Source organism: Oryzias latipes, chromosome 9 (assembly GCF_053564925.1).
Source record: "Oryzias latipes strain Hd-rR chromosome 9, Olatipes_Hd-rR_3.1".
In the NCBI taxonomy this organism is placed as follows: Eukaryota; Metazoa; Chordata; class Actinopteri; order Beloniformes; family Adrianichthyidae; genus Oryzias; species Oryzias latipes.
In genome coordinates, this window is record NC_136245.1 from 29343223 (window position 1) to 29362799 (window position 19577).

General features: G+C 41.0%; 2 protein-coding genes across 5 annotated transcripts in view; one reads left to right on the top strand and one right to left on the bottom strand.

The window, feature by feature from the left end:
* pi4kab (phosphatidylinositol 4-kinase, catalytic, alpha b) overlaps nt 1-19577 on the top strand; it is a 31424-nt gene that overhangs the window by 9478 nt on the left and 2369 nt on the right. For 2 of the 4 annotated variants that reach the window (XM_023958258.2, XM_023958259.2), the window contains exons 17-51: nt 2-105; nt 1302-1470; nt 1562-1612; nt 5550-5658; nt 6265-6401; nt 6508-6641; nt 6720-6802; nt 6886-6956; nt 7055-7179; nt 7259-7340; nt 7650-7733; nt 8282-8371; nt 8933-9052; nt 9834-9848; nt 9961-10053; nt 10146-10302; nt 10419-10546; nt 10644-10802; nt 12101-12252; nt 12344-12451; nt 12537-12664; nt 12744-12902; nt 13023-13102; nt 13183-13382; nt 13770-13860; nt 14516-14683; nt 14782-14835; nt 14916-15036; nt 15140-15269; nt 16651-16794; nt 17641-17711; nt 17802-17908; nt 17999-18103; nt 18430-18555; nt 18678-18798. In XM_023958258.2, the coding sequence (XP_023814026.1) occupies nt 2-105; nt 1302-1470; nt 1562-1612; nt 5550-5658; nt 6265-6401; nt 6508-6641; nt 6720-6802; nt 6886-6956; nt 7055-7179; nt 7259-7340; nt 7650-7733; nt 8282-8371; nt 8933-9052; nt 9834-9848; nt 9961-10053; nt 10146-10302; nt 10419-10546; nt 10644-10802; nt 12101-12252; nt 12344-12451; nt 12537-12664; nt 12744-12902; nt 13023-13102; nt 13183-13382; nt 13770-13860; nt 14516-14683; nt 14782-14835; nt 14916-15036; nt 15140-15269; nt 16651-16794; nt 17641-17711; nt 17802-17908; nt 17999-18103; nt 18430-18555; nt 18678-18798 (3976 nt within the window). Of the gene's footprint in view, nt 1; nt 106-1301; nt 1471-1561; nt 1613-5549; nt 5659-6264; nt 6402-6507; nt 6642-6719; nt 6803-6885; nt 6957-7054; nt 7180-7258; nt 7341-7649; nt 7734-8281; nt 8372-8932; nt 9057-9833; nt 9849-9901; nt 10054-10145; nt 10303-10418; nt 10547-10643; nt 10803-12100; nt 12253-12343; nt 12452-12536; nt 12665-12743; nt 12903-13022; nt 13103-13182; nt 13383-13769; nt 13861-14515; nt 14684-14781; nt 14836-14915; nt 15037-15139; nt 15270-16650; nt 16795-17640; nt 17712-17801; nt 17909-17998; nt 18104-18429; nt 18556-18677; nt 18799-19577 lie in introns of all 4 variants that reach the window. The other 2 variants (XM_023958260.2, XM_078953249.1) reach the window with 2 other exon arrangements.
* Nucleotides 1754-5269, bottom strand: serpind1 (serpin peptidase inhibitor, clade D (heparin cofactor), member 1). The gene is made up of 7 exons (XM_004072160.4): nt 5183-5269; nt 4766-5029; nt 3949-4592; nt 3727-3875; nt 3504-3628; nt 2495-2639; nt 1754-2417 (listed from the first exon to the last, which is right to left on the bottom strand). Exons 2-7 carry the CDS (start codon nt 5026-5028, stop codon nt 2226-2228), a joined length of 1518 nt encoding a protein of 505 aa, XP_004072208.1. The 5' UTR covers nt 5029; nt 5183-5269; the 3' UTR covers nt 1754-2225.

A 19577-nucleotide genomic window follows, 5' to 3' on the forward strand; every position in this document is an offset into this window, starting at 1 on the left:
GCAATACATCTACCAGGATGTGTGGAACCTGTTCCAGCAGATAAGCGTCAAAGCCAGTTCAGTGGTTTATTCAGCCACCAAAGACTACAGGGATCACGGTTACAGGTAAGTCAAGTATGCCAAACATGCAATTATCTATGCATTCTGGCTTTAATGTATTTAATACACACACTGTACCCTAACAATACTATGGTTGCCCCGCCTCCCGCCTAGAATTGTTGACTGGAAATGAATTATGCAACAATCCGGATTTTTCTTTTTGTTATTAAATGAACTGTGAGAGTTTAAATAATAGAATAAAACTTTATTAATCCCACAAAGAGGAAATTGCCTCAATTACTTACCTTTATATCAGCCGGGGAGCCGGTTTAGCTCTTGCTGGTTTGCGGCGCCTTCCGTTCGTGAAACCAGGGTTCGACTCCGGGCTGCTCCCTGTTCCCTTCTCTACCTCTGCCGGTTCCAAGCCCGGTTTAAGAAGGTTGCGTCAGAAAGGGCATCCGGCGTAAAACATTGCCAAATCTACCATGCGACTCGTTCGCTGTGGCGACCCCTGATGGGAGAAGCCGAAAGTGGGAAAAAAAAACAAAAAAAAAAAACTTACCTTTATATCAGCCAAATTTAGTTGTAGACATTTTTTTCCAGAAGAATCCAGAGGACAAAAGGTTAGTCTTCACTCGCTGGTGTCTGACCTCAAATCTCCATCGTTATTCTGTGTACGGTGTGCAAAGGCACAATGAGACAGGACAGTAATAGCGTTTTAACAGCAGCTTTTTTAAAAAAAGAAGAAAAATTAGGAAAATACTGAGCACCCACCACCAGCTGAAAAAAACATTTTGTAGCAGTGGTAAAATAATTCCATTATTTCAATAACTTTACATTAATTAAACTAAGATTTTATTCTAATCTTAAACTAGGCCATATTTGAAAGAAGTAGGAAAATAGAAAAGCTGTCCTGCTTGTATGGCTATGATGGAATAAAGTTTCTGTCCTAAATCACAATCTGATATGTGAGATATTTGCAATATTTTATAACCAAATCACCATATTTCTTAAGCCAGCCGTAAGTTGGTTGCATTTTTTTCCTTCTTTAATTCGATTTTTTTGGTTAACTTGTACAAAATAATTTTTTTTTGCATTGTACTAGCTTTTCATAAATCTGGTGGAAAAAAGGTTCTCTTTTGTTAATTTTACATTGAATTTTATCTGTTTTGCTTATTTAAAAAAAAATCATATTTAGTTGAATGAAACTTCTGGTTTGTGTGTTTTCTCCTTATTTCATATTTTGTCTCTGTCCATATTAGACACTGCTCCCTGGCGGTGATCAACGCTCTCGCCAACATCGCAGCCAACTTGCAGGGGGAGCAGCTGGTGGACGAACTGCTGGTAAATCTTTTAGAGTTGTTTGTCCAACTGGGCCTGGAAGGAAAAAGAGCCAGCGAGAGGGCATCCGACAAGGGGACGGCGCTGAAGGTACGCGATTCATTGTTTAAACCCCAAAACATGGCAGAAAAAATGGCTAACGGTCCCATTTGGCCCCTCGTGGCTCCTCCTCCCACCACAGGCATCGAGTAGTGCCGGAAACCTCGGAGTGCTCATTCCTGTGATTGCTGTGGTGAGTGCTGTACAGATGATTTCTGTTCATCCGCAGAGCTCGGGTGAATCATCTCCATTATTATTTGAGGCGAATGCAAAGCGTGTAGTTAGGTTTTAACTTTGTGAGCAAATATTGACCAAGCCGGTTGCAGAACAGACATTTGTGTTTCCAGTTCAGTGCTGGATGTTCTTTTATTTATTCTGATCACATACCGTTGTCCTTCATTAATCGTTTACATCTAATGAACGTTTTGCTGAAACAGGAGTTGCATTGAACAAAAATGGACTTATAAAACATTCGTTTTTATTCCGATCATATGTGTATGAGAGTTGTTGTTTTCCAAGAATATAAATTAAAGTTTTTTTTTCACATAAAATCTTATATTACAGCTTAAAGCGCCTCTTTAAATGACGCTTTTGCTGAGCTGTTGGATTATCCATTTGCCTTATTGCAAAGAAAAAAACAATAGAAAAAGAATAGCACACATACACCGAGTGAAGGTCCCAGGGCAAAAAAATTAAACATGTTCAATGGGAGAAAATTTTCATGAGAAAAAAACCCCTCCTCTGTCAGTTTAGGTGCCTGATCTACTAACAAATAGATGGACTTTTTTGAAGAAGCGTTGAAGTCTTCAGCTCTGTGAAGGATTGACGACCCTGCCTATGAACACAAGACAGTCAGTGCGGTGCTCATAGATGAGGAAGAGGAAGGGATGGTCCACGACAAAGCGGATCTGAGAGGACAGAGGCATGAAGCCCACTTGGGTCAGAGAGGCAGCCTCGGTTCCCTCCTCATTGACTGTGATGGTTCCCTGGTGCTTCAGCTGCACACAGAGATCAGAGTTAATGTGTGTGATAGATGTTATTCCTCAAAGGGACCATTGCTTCAGTCTGGACTCACCCAACTCATGACGACTCTTTCTGACGTCATTCCAGAGAAGTCCCCACTCCCCTGGAACATGTCGGAGAGGCCCATCTCCTTAAGGTTTTGAATCAAGTCGTAGCTTTGCTCCAGTGTGAAACGAGGTAACAAAACCTCACGGGTCCTAAGAAAGAGAAAAAATGGGGAGACCTGGTTATAAATCATATAAAATCCAAAAAGTTGACAAAATCCACCCAAAAAAAATTTGTGTTTTTAACATGTCCTCCATCATTTTTCTGATGATGGACGACATGTATTAAGTAAATTTAGTTCACAATTGCATTTTTGAGTATTTCTTTGTTTAAATCGTAAATCAGGAGCAGACGAAAAAAAGAAATAGAGCTTAAAAATTTCGTTGTGCAGGCCAAAAGCTCCTTATCGCTCCATTCTGATGCATCCACTTACAGACAAATAGATCCACGTACGTCTTTATTTTTCTTGTCTGAGCTGGAATCTGGCTCAAAACTGTACAGCTAGATAGCTGTGACATTACTGGCCTTTTTTTGTTGCACCAGTAATGTAAGGTTGGGGTTGTGAGGGGCTTTAAACTAGCTGTTTGTGGTTGACGGCAAGGGGGGTTGTTGTTGTTCCGCTTCAACAGTCCTGCTCACAACTCAAAGGCGAATTTCTGATAAACTACTGCAGGTCTGTAGAAACTATGTCCTAGAAAAAGACACAAGCTCTTAACATTTTGGTTAAAAACGGCATAATCCTTATGTAAAGACCACTGGGAACACTTCTAAAATAGATCAAAAGATGATGGGACTTTAAAAATGTTTCATACTAACCATTAATGTGTGACGTTACTGTGAAGGAGGCTAAGCTGGTAACTAATTGATGAAATAATGTTAAAGGTCAAAAAAATCTACCGCTATTCAAATTCCTATTTTTTTCCTGAGAGGTCTTAGCGCCGGAATGAGCATCAAACTGTCCTTTTATAAATGATGAAACCCCAAATACTTGAATTCGTCAATAATATGAAGCCAACCTGTTTGTCATGTTTTTGAGCCACTTGTTGACAACAGTTGGTGAGATCTGCCTCTCCAGGGTTCTCATCCCGCTGATCTTCCTTGGTAAGGCGATGAGCATGCTGATGTTTCCTGAGTATGGGAGCTGCGCGGAAGAACGGTTACATCTTCATTAAGTCGAGTCACCAAGCGGTTTGTGGATTAGAGAGCACCTCCACCAAACAAGAGCTGCCGAGCACCCACCTGTAGGATGTCACAGTCCAGTTCATGGTCGGCAGCAGCCAGATAGTTCCCCTTATTGGCCATCATCGGCACACGTACGCTTGTTTTTTCAGTAATTCGGAAATTGCGATAGTAAGTCATCTCCTTTGGGAATTTCTGCTCCCACGTCCCTGTTTAGCCAAAGAATTGACAGATCACTTGCGTTAAGAATTCACACATCTTAGGAGTTTTCTTTCCACTTACCTTTAAAGTACAGGTAGTTTAGCAGCATCAGCACCATATTTGGATCCACACTCTTCAGTGGATCTTTGATCAGCCCCTTGGTAAGTTTCTGTATGCGGCTGTTGGCCTTCTCCAGGAATGCTGGATCTCTGAAGTTGACTGACTGCGGCTCAGCAAAATAATAATTCTTGCTCTGTGTACGGAAGCCGTCTTTCATGGAGACTTCTTTCTTAATGTAGACGTCATTTACAGAGCGTAACGTGTAGCCAAAGTTCCTCCTGAAGAGCCTGTGGGTGAGCTTCCTGAACAGCTTATGCACCGTCGTGTTATCATAGTGATGGCTAGCGTTGACAAAATCTGCAAATCCCAGAGCTTCGTAGATCTGCTCATGTGTCCCCGGCCCGGCGCCTAAAGACATCATCCCCATGGCGATGGAGATCCCCGCAGGTGCTAGCAGGATGTTGTCGCTCTGGTTTACGTGGTTCCGGAGACTCCGGTAAAGGTTGAAGCCGAAATGGGCATTCACGGTGTTGAGGCGCTGGAGACGAGATCGGCCGTGGAAAAGCCTCAGGAGCCGAGCTCTTCGGATCTTTGGGTCAGAGGCTTCGGCAAAGATGTCAATGTCAGGGGGTGGTGTTGAAATCTCATCAATCTCATCGCCCTCGCTGAAAAACAATAAAAAGTTAAAATTTAGGTATCAGAGTTTCCTGCTTTCTGAATCATCAAGGTTACTTGAAAAAGGCTGAAAATGGTCTGTTGTAAACCTACTCTGACTTTCATTAAGTGCAAAGCATTTGAGTTATTTTCCTAACATTGGATTTTGAATAATCTTACTTACATGTAATCATCACTGCCAGCAGCAAGAATTTTATCAAAATCGATGTAATCTTCATCCTCAAAGCCATCAAAAACTAACTCATTAGTGACTGTATTTGCTTTGTGGAACTCCATGGGAATGGCCTCCACATCCTCTGTCCCAGCCGGCTGTAAGCCTCTAGGGTTTGGATCTGGACCGCTGAAGTGAGTGCCGAGGTCTTTGATGCCGGCCGAGCATGGAGCAGCCAGCAGAGAGGCCGCAGCAATGACCATAATGACCCACATCCTGAAAGCAGAAGAAATGTTTTTTGAAGTGTAGCTTATTGTCGGGTCCCTTCAGCAAAAGGATCATTAGATTAAATGAATTTTGATGAAGCTGTAGGTGGAAGACGATCTCTTTTGTTCCTCAAAAATGCTGTTATTTTGTTAAATCTCTTACCTTTGCTGTGAACTTGTGGGAAGTGCTGCGTTGCCTCTGTTTGTAGGACTAATAACACAAATCTGGACTTTGATTCAGGGTTCTCCTAAACAAATATACAAGATCAAACAGTTCAAAAAGTCTACTGACAGACTAAAAGCTTTAACTCTTCACAATTCCAAACTGTTGAAGTACTTTATTATTTAGATGTAATATTTTAATTTAAAAAATTCAACGTGTCTTGTGTTTGACATAAGAGGGTGTCTTGCAAACATTTTTACTCAAAGCACCCCCTTAAAACAAAAAAAACCTTCACATTTAGGTTTGTGTACTTAAATGATTAACTCTTCCGCATTTTTCTGACCTTTTCTGTTTTTGTGACTTGTAGTTGACAAGACGGCTTCAGCCAATCAAGGAGGCCAAGCCCCGCCTTCAAAAGCTCTTCAGGGACTTTTGGTTGTATTCTGTGGTCATGGGTTTTGCTGCAGAGGGATCAGGTGAGCGATGTTTTCATGATGTGTTCCATTAAAAAATGTTCTGGTTCAGTGACCTTTGGTTCCCTAAAACACAAACACAAAAGGTGAGAAAAAAGAGAATGTAAATTCTCTTTGAAAATGTTATTGGACTGATTGAAATGACTCCATCCAGTGAAATTAAGAGAGACAGAGGTCTATTTTGTCGGGGGGTCTGAACATACAACTCCAAGATCCAGTGCCCTGGAAATTTCCCAGAAGTCTCTGCAAAAAAACAGAGTGCTTTGATGCTCACTAGTTTGGCAAATATAGACAACACTGCATTCCGTTTAAACTATTTTTATTTGCAATAAGTGTAAATTTAAGTTTTCTTGATCAGAACACAGTGGATTTATAAACAGTCTTTGTAAAATGTTTATATTTAGTACATTTTTACTTTAGCAAAGGGGTAACATCATATTTTAAAGAAAGTACTGAGCATGTGTCCGAATTGCTTTATAATGCAGGGACTATATTACACTGGATAGTCCTGTGCTGTATAGTTTTTTAGGCGTTAAGTAGTGATAAGGCTTTCGATCAGAGTCAGAGTTTTAGATGATCCATTTCTTCTGTATTCTTTTTTTTATTCAGGACTTTGGCCTGAAGAGTGGTATGAAGGTGTGTGTGAGATTGCCACCAAGTCTCCTCTTCTCACTTTTCCGAGTGGAGAACCACTTCGCTCTGAACTACAGTACAATTCGGCGTTGAAAAATGACACTGTGACACCGGTAATTTTGAAATCCTGGACAGGATTTCTATATATTTTTTTGCATTAGTTAAGGTTTCAGTAAGATTCCAGTGCTAACTGTATTATTATTACTTTACTGCCCTCAGGCGGAGCTGAGTGAACTTCGGGCAACCATTAGCAATCTTATCGACCCCACTCCAGAAGGATCTGCCCTCATTAACAAGCTAGACTTTGCCATGTCCACCTACCTGCTCTCCGTCTACAGATTAGAGTACATGAGGTCAGCCTCACTGCCATTTTAATCCTTTGTCTCAACAGATCTCTAAAGCCTGTTTTTAACACCTTTGTGTTTCATTAGGATGCTGCGATCCAACGATCCTGATCGGTTCCAGGTCATGTTTCGCTACTTTGAGGACAAAGCCATCCAGAAAGACAAATCTGGTAAACTTTGATCTCCATACACAATAAACTACCAAATTCTACTTTTGCGATTCTATTTCTTACATCAACTTTGACCATTGCAGGCATGCTGCAGTGCATTATTTGTGTAGGTGATAGGGTCTTTGATGTCTTTCTCCAGATGATGGCTGATAAGGTACCTTTGAACAATCCAAAAGTGAAAGACATCTTTGGAATTAGATCATGTTAAGCACAAATCATGGTTAAAAATTTTCACATTTTTTCTGTTTTAAGCCAAAAACTAAAGCGCATGAAGAGGAGCTGGAGCGACATGCTCAGTTCTTGTTGGTCAACTTTAACCACACCCACAAGAGGATCCGCAGAGTAGCAGACAAATACCTGTCTGGTCTGGCTGAGACGTGAGTTCTGATCATAGTTCTAGCTTGTCTGGCTCCAGTCTTTGGATGTTTTTCATGCATTTCTGTGTTCCACAACCAGATTCCCCCACCTTCTTTGGAGTGGTCGAGTGTTGAAGACCATGCTGGATATTTTGCAGACCCTGTCTCTGTCTCTGAGTGCAGTAAGTATCAGGACAAGGGTGGCTGAACCATATAAGTTTGAATCCCCTTAGATCGCAGATGTCAAACTCCAGGCCTCGAGGGTCCCTGTCCTAAATGTTTTTGGAAATAGCCTCTCTTTGACAAAATACACCTGATCCAGGTTATCAGCAGCGATTAGGGCTGAGTTTCTTAAAAAGAAGAAGGATGCTGCCCCTCCACGGCCTTGAGTCCAACACCCCCGCCTTAGATGAACGAGTCAGACTGAAAGATGGTCAAATGTTTGGGCACGTGTAGAAGTTTGCATTGTTTTTCTTCTACATTTGTTTTAGGACATTCATAAAGATCAGCCATACTATGACATTCCAGACACTCCCCACAGGATCACTGTGCCGGACACGTATGAAGCCAGAGAGGTGAGTCGGTCTGCTTTAATGTTTGTGACCACCAGAGGGAAGCAAAGCACTTTTTTTTAATCTAATTTTTTACATGTGCCACTTTCTATGGTAGTTTTCATATCCTTTATGTTTCTTTTTTGCTATATTTTTTAATAATATAAATGATTAACCAAGCCCTAAGTTCAAACAGGTAGTTTTTTTTGTTTTACAAATTTTAAGGACCAAATCCCTTTAAAGGTCATAACCTCATTCACACACACACATAGTTAATACACAGATGGTGGCAGAGTCACTATGCAATGCACTATCCAGGCCACCAGGAGCAATGTGGGGTTCAGTGTCTTGTCCAAGGACACTTTGGCACCCATGGGTGGGAACCAATCCTGGAATCAGAGACTTACCACTCTACATCTGCGCCACGGCAATCCCAACTAATCAAGTTGATTTTTAAAATGTTCTGACATCAAATGGAAGTAAAATGGAATAAGCAAGCATTTTTTAATGAAAAAACTCAATAATGGAGTGCTCAGTCCGCATCTTCTTCTAAAGGACTCTTTTTGTTCCAGAGCATTGTGAAGGACTTTGCTGCTCGCTGTGGAGAGATCCTGAAGGAGGCGATGAAATGGGCTCCTTCAGTCACAAAGTCCCACCTACAGGTCCGTTGTTTCTCTTTTGGATTTAATTATTGACATTTAAAATAAACAAATTAAAATGGATGAAATATCGAGATATGTCCTGATCTGATCACGTGATCAAAAAAGGCTTAATCACGTCGTTTCGGACTCTATCGGAATGGAATGTTGCATTCTTATAAGGGATTGGATATTTATTGTATTGATGAGCACAAAAATGTTTCTATCTTATTATTACAGATAAATACTCAAATAGAAGTCTGCATATCATAAACGGGTTACAAAAATATTTCGCCAGAAAACACTGAAGTTAGTTGGCGCTAGTTTGAACACGAGACGCACAAAAATAGCTGTTGGCAAGATTTTCGCAGATTCAGACTTCCAGGCTCAATAACTTAATAATTTTTAAAACTGACAGCATATGTCTCTATTGGTTTGTTTTAACGGCAGAAACTCAAAATCAAATAACTGTGAATCGGATCTGGGCTTAAAAAGCCTGATCGGGACATCCCTAGTATTGACCTGTTTTGTGTTACATTAGACTGTCAGGCTTTACTTAGGAGCTTTCTGTTTTTATGAACATAGGAGTACCTCAACAAGCATCAGATGTGGGTATCGGGTTTGTCTCAGCACACCGGGCTTGCCATGGCCACGGAGAGCATACTGCACTTTGCAGGCTACAACCGGCAGAGTACCACTCTTGGCGTGAGTCTAACACACAAAAGCTCTTCCAGGCTCGCTCCCATCTCAATTCAGTTTTTATCCTTCTGAATTTAAATCCAAATAAAAACGTTTCTAATTTGGCAGAAACATGTATTTTCTCATTATTACACAGTGTCATTTTAGCATTACTCTATAGGCTTGCAGACTATTTGTTAGTGTTTTTGTTGAAACGGCATGTTGCGCTTCACTTCCTTTTCAAAAACAGGGATTTTTTTCCCCTCCTACACAAATATACTGTACATTTGTCTCACAGCCGCCTCTGGGCCTGATGCTCATTAACCTTTGTCCACCACTTTAACAACTTAAATGTGGCGTGTTTACGGTAGCTGCTTTAGCAAAACCTGTGCGTTTTTGTAAGTACTGATCTAAAGTCTCTTATAGCCTTTACACCTATGTTTCTCATTCTGTAGCAGTGGCATACAGCAGCTCTGTAAACAATGACTTATCCACTTGTTTGCAGTGCTGTATGTCAGTACAGTGGCATGCTTAACTAGTGTGTGACATTATTTTGCTTGCTCTGCATTTCCTACATGTCTGGGGGCCTGCCTTCTGCATATATCTGTCTTTTCATTTGCTTCATTTGTTGTATTTTGTCTTTATTAAAACTGCTCCGAACTGCCTACCTGGTTGCTTGGCTGATTTTGCGGATTTGCTGGTTGCCTGGTTACTTACCTGCAATGGACGGGTGGGGTTGGTTGACTGGTTGCCCATTTGGCTAACTGGTTCATGCTGACGTTGTCCTCCACCATGTGGTCAACCATAGGCTGCTTACCCTCAGGTTGGTCTCAACACTACACGAAGAAAGACAGGGCTAAGGCATGAATCCTTCAGCATACCCAGAAATATTGTGTCTCGCCGTCCCAGCCTCTAACTTTGCATTTCCTCATCAGACCACCCTGCTGACGGAGAGGCCGGCATGCGTGAAGAAGGACTACTCCAACTTCATGGCGTCCTTGAACTTGCGAAACCGTTACACAGGAGAGGTAAAGCTGATCTCAAAAAGCTGCTTTTTCACGCTACTTAAAACCAGTTTTTTGTGTCGATGACCATTTCTTTAAAATTGATTTTTGTTTAGGTGATCGGTATGATTGAATTCTCTGAGGCAACTCAGAGCAAGTCAGACCTGAAAAAGTTGATGATCCTTCAGATGACCAGCGCCCTTGATAAAAAAGACCCAGAAGGCTTCACTCAGACCATGTTCAAGATGGCTGCTCTGCTTATCACAACCAAAAGTGACTGTTTCCACTTCTTCATTTTGTCTGAAGACTTCTGCCTCTGCAAGATTTTAGTTTATACTTTCCTCCAGTTGTTTTTATTTATTTATTTCCTGTTTCTTGTTGTTGTTCAGACTGTGATCAGCAACTGCTGCACCAACTGTGCTGGTCTCCACTGAAGATGTTTACAGAACATGGCATGGAAACGGCCATCGCCTGCTGGGAATGGCTCCTGGCTGCACACAACGGAGTGGAAGTGCCGGTACGTTCTCCGCTCTGAGTGAATTGGATAACGAGGAAGAGCAAAAGAGAGAAGAATGTAAAAAAAAAAAAATGAACTGCTTTTCCTGTCTTCATAGTTCATGCGTGAGATGGCGGGGGCTTGGCAGATGACGGTGGAGTTGAAGATGGGTTTGTTTTCGGAGACTAAAGTGGAAGCCGGACCTTTAGCTGTGTCAGAGGAGAGTCAGCCAACACCCTGTGCTCCTGATGTCATCCCGCACTTTCTTTGGATCGAGGTTCGTCACAAATCGATGAAGACATGATCCGTTCTAAGCTTCTACAAGCTCCAAAAGACTTCTACTTACTACTTACTAAAAGAGATTAAAACCAAATATCACTGCCGCCCCTGAAAGACCCACTCCAGTCATCTTTTGATCTATTATAAAAGCGTTCCCAGAGGTCTTCTAATTATGGTTTTGCCGTTTTAAGCCAAAATTTAAGACAACACAACAAAACCTGTGTTCTTTTTTTAGGAAATGGTTTCTGCAGAACGGCAGTAGTTCAATAGAAATTGACCCCTGAGTTTTGGGCAGGACTGTAGGTGTGGAAAAAGTCCGTCCCCACTTTTCCATTCCCCCATTTGTTTATACTTTCCCCCGCTAGCTTACAGCCCTTTACTGGTGAAACAAAAATGGAGAGCATTTATGGAGTTTGCAGCTGAACAGTTTTAAGCCAGATGCCAACTCTGACGAGGAAAACCAAGACATTTATGGATCTAGTCATTTGCAAGTGGATTCACAACGGTTTGAATAAAAAAATACTCAGGAATGCAAGTTTTAGCTTAATTTTCTTGAATATACTGTAAAAAAAAGCCACGATAACATGTTAAAAACACTAAAAACACAATTATCTTCTGAGTGGATTTTTATCTGTTAGGTTTAAAACGTGTGTGGTGTGATGTAAAACAAATTAGAAGAGTTTATAAATGAGATATGTTCTGATTATTGTTAACTTTTGTCGTTTATATCGGCCCAAAACAAGCCCACTCAATGGATTTGTAACCTGTTGTGTTTTTAAACAAGGTTTTTCTTATTTTTTAAAATGTTTTATGTAGACACATAAGGCTCAGAAGTAGGCTTTTAAATTACAAGTGTTTTAAAGATCAAACTTTAAAGTTTTTTTTTATTGAAAAAAGATACAGTGGGGCAAAAAAGTATTTAGTCAGCCACCAATTGTGCAAGTTCTCCTACCTAAAAAGATGAGAGAAGCATGTAATTTTCATCAAAGGTAAACCTCAACTATGAGAGACAAAATGAGAAACAAAATCCAGAAAATCACATTGTCTGATTTTTAAACATTTTTTTTGTAAAAGGAGCAAAGGAAATAAAAGGGGTAACAGGTTACAGACAGAAACCATCAACAATTACACAACAAAGTCTAAAAACAAGCAGCATAATTATTTTAAAATCACCTCTTAGTGATCATCAGAAGCTTAGAAACGCACCACATATGAAATACAACAAAAATGTGATCCATTAGTTAGAACAATAATGTGGTGTTTACTGTAAAACTAAAAGGACTGCTCTTCCTTCAGTTCCTGGTGCAGCGGTTTGAGATAGCCAAGTACAGCAGTGAAGACCAGGTGGAGATTTTCACATCGATTCTACAGAGATCTCTGTCTCTCAGTGTGGGAGGATCCAAAAGCAGCCTGAACCGCCATGTTGCCGCCATTGGACCAAGATTCAGGTATCATTTCTTCTCCTGCCTCTGGCTAAGGCAGACAGACGGGTTACATTTAAATTTCCTGAATCCTGTGCTGGTGTTTCTTCATTTGAAGACTGCTGACTCTGGGCTTGAATCTGCTGCACGCTGACATTGTGACAAACACAACCATCAGAAATGTCCTTCGAGAGAAGATTTACTCCACCGCTTTTGATTACTTCAGGTAAAACAGTAAAAAGAAGCTCTCTCCGAACAAGTTTTTTTAAAGCTTGTTCCCCAACACTGCGGTCATCTTTCTTCTCCTACAGCGGGGCTCCCAAATTTCCCACTCAGACAGACAAACGGTTGAGAGAGGACATTAGCATAATGATAAAGTTCTACACCTGCCTGCAGTCTGACAAGAAGTATCTGGCGGCCAACCAGCTGGTCCCCCAAGGTAGAGAATTTAGAAAACTCTGAATCTTGCTGCCTATTCATTTTTATTTCCCTGTTGACGAAAAAGGTTTTTCGTTCAGATCTTCAAGATATGTCGGTGAACAGCCTGTCGGTACTTGCTGTAGCAGACAGCCGTGGCAGTCTGGACGTAGCTGTAGGACAGAGACAGCAGGTTCTTCAAGGGTGGATCAACACATACCCTCTGTCCTCTGGGATGTCCACCTTATCCAAGAAATCAGGTAAACCTCTCAGCACGGTGACATGCTTGGGTTCATCTGAGGGAAACTCTGACTCCATCTGTTCCTCATAGGCTGATCATTCTGCTATGAGGTGACTTGTGTATTTCTCCTCTGTTCTAGGGCTTTCTAAAAAGAACAACAGAGGTTCTCAGCTCCATAAATACTACATGAAACGAAGGACTTTGCTGCTGGCTCTGCTGGTATTTATGGCGTTATTTTACAAGTACAATAAAAAAAAAAAGTCTACACCTCGAGCTTAAACCTGCATCTTCCCCTTCAGGCCAGTGAAATCGAGCGACTGACAACATGGTACAACCCGTTATCCTCTCCAGAACTTGCCATTGCCACTGAGCAGTCGGTAGAGACCAGCATTGCTAACTGGAGATCCAAATACATCAGCCTGACTGAAAAACAGTGGAAGGACACTGTCAACTTGGCCTGGAGTATATCGCCTTACCTGGCTCTGCAGTTGCCCACCAGGTTCTCAACAAAACGCCCTACTCCTTCCCTACAAAGAGTTTAACATACAAATCTAGAAGAGTTCTACTATTATGTTTGAAGCTTTTGAAGTATGTGATGTTTTCAAAAAGCTTAAGTTGATATTCAATTTCTCTGGTGGGACTTCCTTCACACGTGGAAGTGACTGATGAATTCTTACTGAAGTTCTGGGCCCAAACAGTGAAAGCAACAACCACTTTCCAGTTTAAATCCCTTTTTCTATTTTTAATATTTGGTTTTATCTTTTTAATAAAACGTATTAATTTGCTGATTCTAAAATGAAGATGCGTCTTCAGACCTTTACTAAAGGATTTAACACACAGGAGAGTTTTTTTTTTTAGTTTGACTTTGTTTGTGTGCTTTTTTTAGATTTAAAAACACAGAGTCCATCGCCTCTGAGGTGACTCGTCTTGTGCGTATGGATCCGGCTGCTGTGTGCAACGTTCCTGAGGCCATTAAGGTGAGATCCTGTAGTTTAAACTGCAAAGAGAAGTGATGTAGTAGCAGTCTTACAGCAGTTTAGCTTTAAATCATGTTTTTATGGGTTTTTCGGTTCATTTTCCATCTAGAAAGGGCAAAAATCTTTTATAATAATGAGAAAACTGGCTTAGCAGTTTGTTGTTTTGTTGTTATAATAGCGGTAGGCAATGTGGGATCTGAACCTGTGAACATTCAATCAGCGGTGCTCCAAAGCTGCCTCTTTGTGGTGAAGCTCTGGCTTTTTCCTTGCCTTCATTTTATTTTAAAGAGTTTTTGAAGTTCCTGTTGCTGCACATCTGCTTCAACCTTTTTGTGAGGTGAACAGAAGAAAACTGTTTTATTCTTCTGAATAAATGTCATTTATTAGGGATTTTTTTGTCATTGTAGTAAAACTTCTGATATGAAATATTACTTGTAATGATTCTGTTTAGTTCTTCATCTAATGAGCCTCACTCGTCTAAAAATAAGGAGCAAATCTCTCGTCAAACAACCCCATTCAGCAGACAATCAGTTTGACATGAGTTTTCTCTCTCGTGCCTTAGTCATGAGCATCACTATCTGAGGACACTAGTCTGCACAGCACCACATTCATCAATGATCATCCTGTTGGTCTTAACTTTGGTGTTTTCCCTCAGTTCCTTGTGACGTGGCACACGATTGATGCCGACTCCCCAGAGCTGAGTCACATCCTGTGCTGGGCCCCTGCAGACCCTCCAACCGGGCTGTCCTACTTCTCCTCCATGTACCCTCCTCATCCTCTCACCGCTCAGTATGGGGTCAAAGTGCTTCGCTCCTTTCCTCCAGTAGGCACACAAACACAGACAGTGGTTTATTTATTTATTAACTATTTATGATCAGAGCTTTTTGATATATATATTTATTCATTCTCTTTTTTTAATAGGATGCCATTTTGTTTTACATTCCTCAAATAGTCCAGGCCCTCCGTTACGACAAGGTGAACCCTTCATTTTCCAACGCTTTGATTCTGTTTTACTTCTTCAATTTGAGCGATTTTCTCATTTCCTGTAAATGCAGATGGGTTATGTCAGAGAGTACATCCTCTGGGCCGCCCAAAAGTCTCAACTGTTGGCTCACCAATTCATCTGGAACATGAAGACCAACATTTACCAGGATGAGGAAGGAAACCTAAAAGACCGTGAGTCTGGTCAAGCACGAGGAGAGCGAGGCCTCCAAGTGTCACCCACCTTGATCCTGTTGTGTGTGTGTGTGTGTGTGTGTGTGTGTGTGTGTCATCGCAGCGGACATCGGACAGCTGCTGGAAGAGATGGTGGAGGAGATCACCGGTTCTCTCTCTGGTCCAGCCAAAGCTTTTTACCAGGGAGAGTTTGACTTCTTCAACAAGATTACCAATGTGTCGGCCATTATCAAGTACGCCCACACTCAATGTGAATGGCTTTGTGATGACATAAACATTGACTGTGGAGGTTTTGGTTTATCTTTCCATCTGGTTTTTATAGCCATTTAGATTCAGAGTGCAGACTTGCTTTTGGCTTATTTAAAGACCATAGAGGTGTAACGATTCCTTTCAACAGATCTATTTATATCATAATTAATGGTTGCCGATACGATTCTTAGTCGATATTGGTTCATTTTATATGATACGATTAACTGGCCTAAAATCGATCCAGGACGTCTTTAGCCGAAAAATTCTAAACATGCTAGCGAGGCCCGATGGCTTCAGCGGGACTGACATTAGTCTCTGCTACTGCAGCTACTAGAATAGTCTATTCTATTCAGAATAGAATAGATCAGATCTTGTTTTGTCATTGTCATTGTCACAGGCACAATGAAATTAAAAGTGTTTCTTGGTCCGTGCAACACTCTAACGTAACCCATGGTACAAAAAAAGTACAACTAAAAATCATAAATAATGGAAAAAAGGTTTTTATAATGGTGTTGGTCGATTTGATTAGTGGCTTGCCTCAGACAGACCGATCTATAAATTCATTGATTTATAGGACTATAAAGCAATGAATCACTACTCCTCTACTAGACCTATGATTCCCACAGGTGTTGGTTCTCTCTTCCCCAGAACCATGGCTTTAGTTATTTGAGATTTTACAGACATGTAAACCGTGAGATTCACCTGGTTTTATGATGAGCATTAAAACAGTTTTGATGCAGGATCTTTTTTACTTTTATTTTATGGACCTGTGCAAATAATATTTATTGTGCTGCAGTCAAACACAAATCCATTGTACTCTATGGCTCTAAACTTTATCAACAATACTTAAACTTTTTATCGTAATGAAACTTGCCATCTTCTCTGTGATCACACTGATGTTTATGAGGAGATGTACCCTCCCGTGAGTCTGATGTTTTGTTCTGTTCTGCTGTTGGTTCATTAAACCGTTAGATGATCTCCTGTCGTTCTGATTAGGCCTCACTCTGGTAAACACTGCGCTCTACCGCCTCTGCGTCTGACTTTCTGCCCTCCAGAGCGTTTCGTGTCGTTTGATGAATTGTTTTGTGACATCTTCTACCTGGAAAGTGTTTTGCCAGACCTCTTGGGGGCGGCAGATTCCCTTTTGCCCTCATTAGGCCTGTAATTGCAACAATCCAGGGGAGGAACCTTCAGTGTCTCTTGGCGTCCACTACCCATCACTTCATTCTCCACTGACTGGTCTCTGTGACCAACACCATAGCCAGGCTGTCACTTTTATTCAGGAGTCATTCTGTGAGATGCTTGCAAATGAGTCCAAAGTGTGGAAATACTGTCTTCAGATTTGTTTTTCCTTGTCTTTATTAGGCCTTTTCCCAAAGGGGAGGAGAGGAAAAAAGCCTGTCTGGAGGCCCTGTCTCAGATTAAAGTTCAGCCTGGCTGTTATCTCCCCAGTAACCCAGAAGCCATAGTTTTAGACATAGACTACAAGTCTGGAACTCCCATGCAGAGGTGAGTTCGAATGAACCAACAACCCCTTTGTTCTCAGAGGAGGTTGAGGTTATATTGTTATACAAAGTAAAAAATAAAATAAATTTAATTTCATTTTGAAGTTGGTCAATTGCAAGGATTTGATGGAAAAGATTAACAGCAAAAAAAACTAATAGCAAAATGACTTTTTGATATAACTTTTAATGCTTTTCTTTCCAAATCCCTTTTGCAATTTTTTTTAAAAACTTACCCTGAAGTACAAATCACTCAACGCAAAAGCATATTAAAGATCACGATTAAAAAAAAAAAAACAATAAAACAGCACTATTGCATTTACAAGATCAAAACTTAATTCCAGAAGTCAAAACATAATTCCAAAAACACAAAACGTAATTCTAAAGTAAATAAATAAAACAAAATGTAATTTCCAAAAATCAAAATGAAATGTTAAAAATATAAAACAAATTAAGAAACGGAAAAGGTTGGTACTATGGGACATAACTGATTGGATGATGACGTTTGCTTGCCTTTACAACCGGACGTTATTTAGCATGGGAATATCTTCAGAAAGAAGATATTTCTTTAGGTTTCTGGCCACGCCCACTGCAAAAGTTCCACAGTTCAGGCAAAACATCTGCTGCTTTCTCTCTTATTAAAAAACTCAACTCATCATCCAATCAGTGATTGCTTTCTTATTTTGTGTTTTCATTATATTATTTGTTTTCTTTTTCTAACTGTTATGATCCTTAATACATTTTGCATTGGGTGATTTGTCGATGGGATTTGCACTTCAGGGCCACTGTGGTTACTTAACATAATAAAATCCCTAAAACTCTGATGATTTTCTGTTCTTTGTTTTGTTTTCAGTGCTGCCAAAGCTCCATACTTGGCTAAGTTCAAAGTTAGAAGATGTGGAGTCAGTGAGCTGGAAAAACAAGGTACTCCTGGGCCGCTTCGTGCGATAACCCTCCGTACTCTGCTGCACAAACTCAGTGTGTTTCTGTTTTTTCACGAATAAATCCTCACAGGTCTGCAGAGTCACTCGAATCCTGTGGATGAAGAAAAGAGCGAGGAAGAGGCCAAGAAGATCTGCTGGCAGGCAGCCATCTTTAAAGTTGGAGATGACTGCAGACAGGTGTCTCACAACTGACAAACCTCATGAATGTTTGACTTGTTTTAGCCACAGGCATTTTTGTTGTTAAGCCTTTGTGTACTGTGGCTACAGGACATGCTGGCTCTTCAGATTATCAGCCTCTTTAAGAACATCTTCCAGCTGGTGGGGCTAGATCTCTACGTGTTTCCTTACAGGGTGGTGGCCACTGCACCAGGGGTAAGATCCAGCATTTACAGGGTGCCTTGGTTTGAACAGGAAGCTTTTGCACAATAAAAACAGATCGAAGCAGATTCCTTATTTCAAAACTTCATAGGCAAATTAGGGCGGTGCCATAAATCCATTTTATCAATAAAGAAAATTTATTTAGGGGAAATGTGGATTTTTTTTCACCCCCCCAACACTCTTGGGCTTCCATTGTTCCGAGTAAAGTCACCTTGCTTGTTTCGTAATGCACAGATATTAAAAGAGCAACTAGGCCCAAAAAACCTTTATTTACAAGCTGTCAGTTTGTCGCTTTTGATTGTACTTTGTTTTGACTTCAGTGTGGAGTCATCGAGTGCATCCCTGACTGCAAATCTCGTGACCAGCTGGGCCGACAGACAGACTTCGGCATGTATGACTACTTCAGGAACCAGTATGGAGATGAGTCCACCCTGGCATTTCAGAAGGTAGAAGTCCCCTAGCCTCATGCAGTCATTTCCATGTCAGTTGGGGATAAAACGTTTTCTCCTCCACTGTGATCACTTGTTCTGAAAGTTCTGCCCCACATTTCCTCCTGTTGCCTTTCCAGGCGCGCTACAACTTCATCCGCAGTATGGCAGCTTACAGCTTACTGCTCTTCCTGCTCCAAATCAAAGACAGACACAATGGCAACATCATGCTGGACAGCAAGGGACACCTCATCCACATTGGTGTGTTTTATCTTCTATTTTAAACTTTAGATAATGGAATTATGATTCAGATTTATGGTTTCCACAAGGGATGCCACAGTTATCAGTTTAAAACCGAAGCATATGTCACATCATCGAACTGAATTGTGGGGAAAGTCAATCGTGGCATCCCTACTGTTTACATTGAAACACATGTTGTACTGAACTTATTGTTTCCACAAGGCTTAGTATAACCCAGGGGTCTGCAACCTTCAACACCTTACTGTTCAACACTCTGTAACAACAAACATGAACGTGCGCGCACCCCCAACACTTGTGCGCCCTCTTACTCTCACGCAGTCCTTTCTCTTACACACACAGCCTGCCGACACACATACACATACTCATTTTACACCTATATAGTTAGTTCATTAGTTAGATAGGTAGTGGTTAGTTGTTACTGTTATTTGTTTATAAAGAGTAGTGCGTTGTAATTATGAATTGTATTCATTTGCGATGCGGCCGTCGGGGGATTTTGTATTCTGCTACGGCGGGGTTGGGGGTGGGGGTGGGCTTCATCACTGTGGTGATCCAAAATCCCACACCGTCACAACTGTAGTTTATATCTTGTGGGACACAAGAAAAAGCGACTTTTCCAGTACCGATAGCAGAACCGTTAAGGTCAGATCTTATGGAGACTGTGGTCTTGAAGAATGTTGCCCTGGGGCTCATTTAATACTGGGGCTCAATACCCATCCCTAGTCTTAAGTGGGAATTCTGGCTGTGCTTACTGACCTCAAATAGATTTTCTGTGGTACGTG

Coding starts and splice junctions, on each gene's coding strand:
- serpind1 (XM_004072160.4), bottom strand. CDS start 5,028: ATGTGGGTCATTATGGTCATTGCTGCGGCCTCTCTGCTGGCTGCTCCA. Junction 3,629..3,726: donor TGGACTGTGACATCCTACAG/GTGGGTGCTCGG, acceptor TCTTCCGCGCAG/CTCCCATACTCAGGAAACAT. Junction 2,640..3,503: donor CTCAAAAACATGACAAACAG/GTTGGCTTCATA, acceptor TCTCTTTCTTAG/GACCCGTGAGGTTTTGTTAC.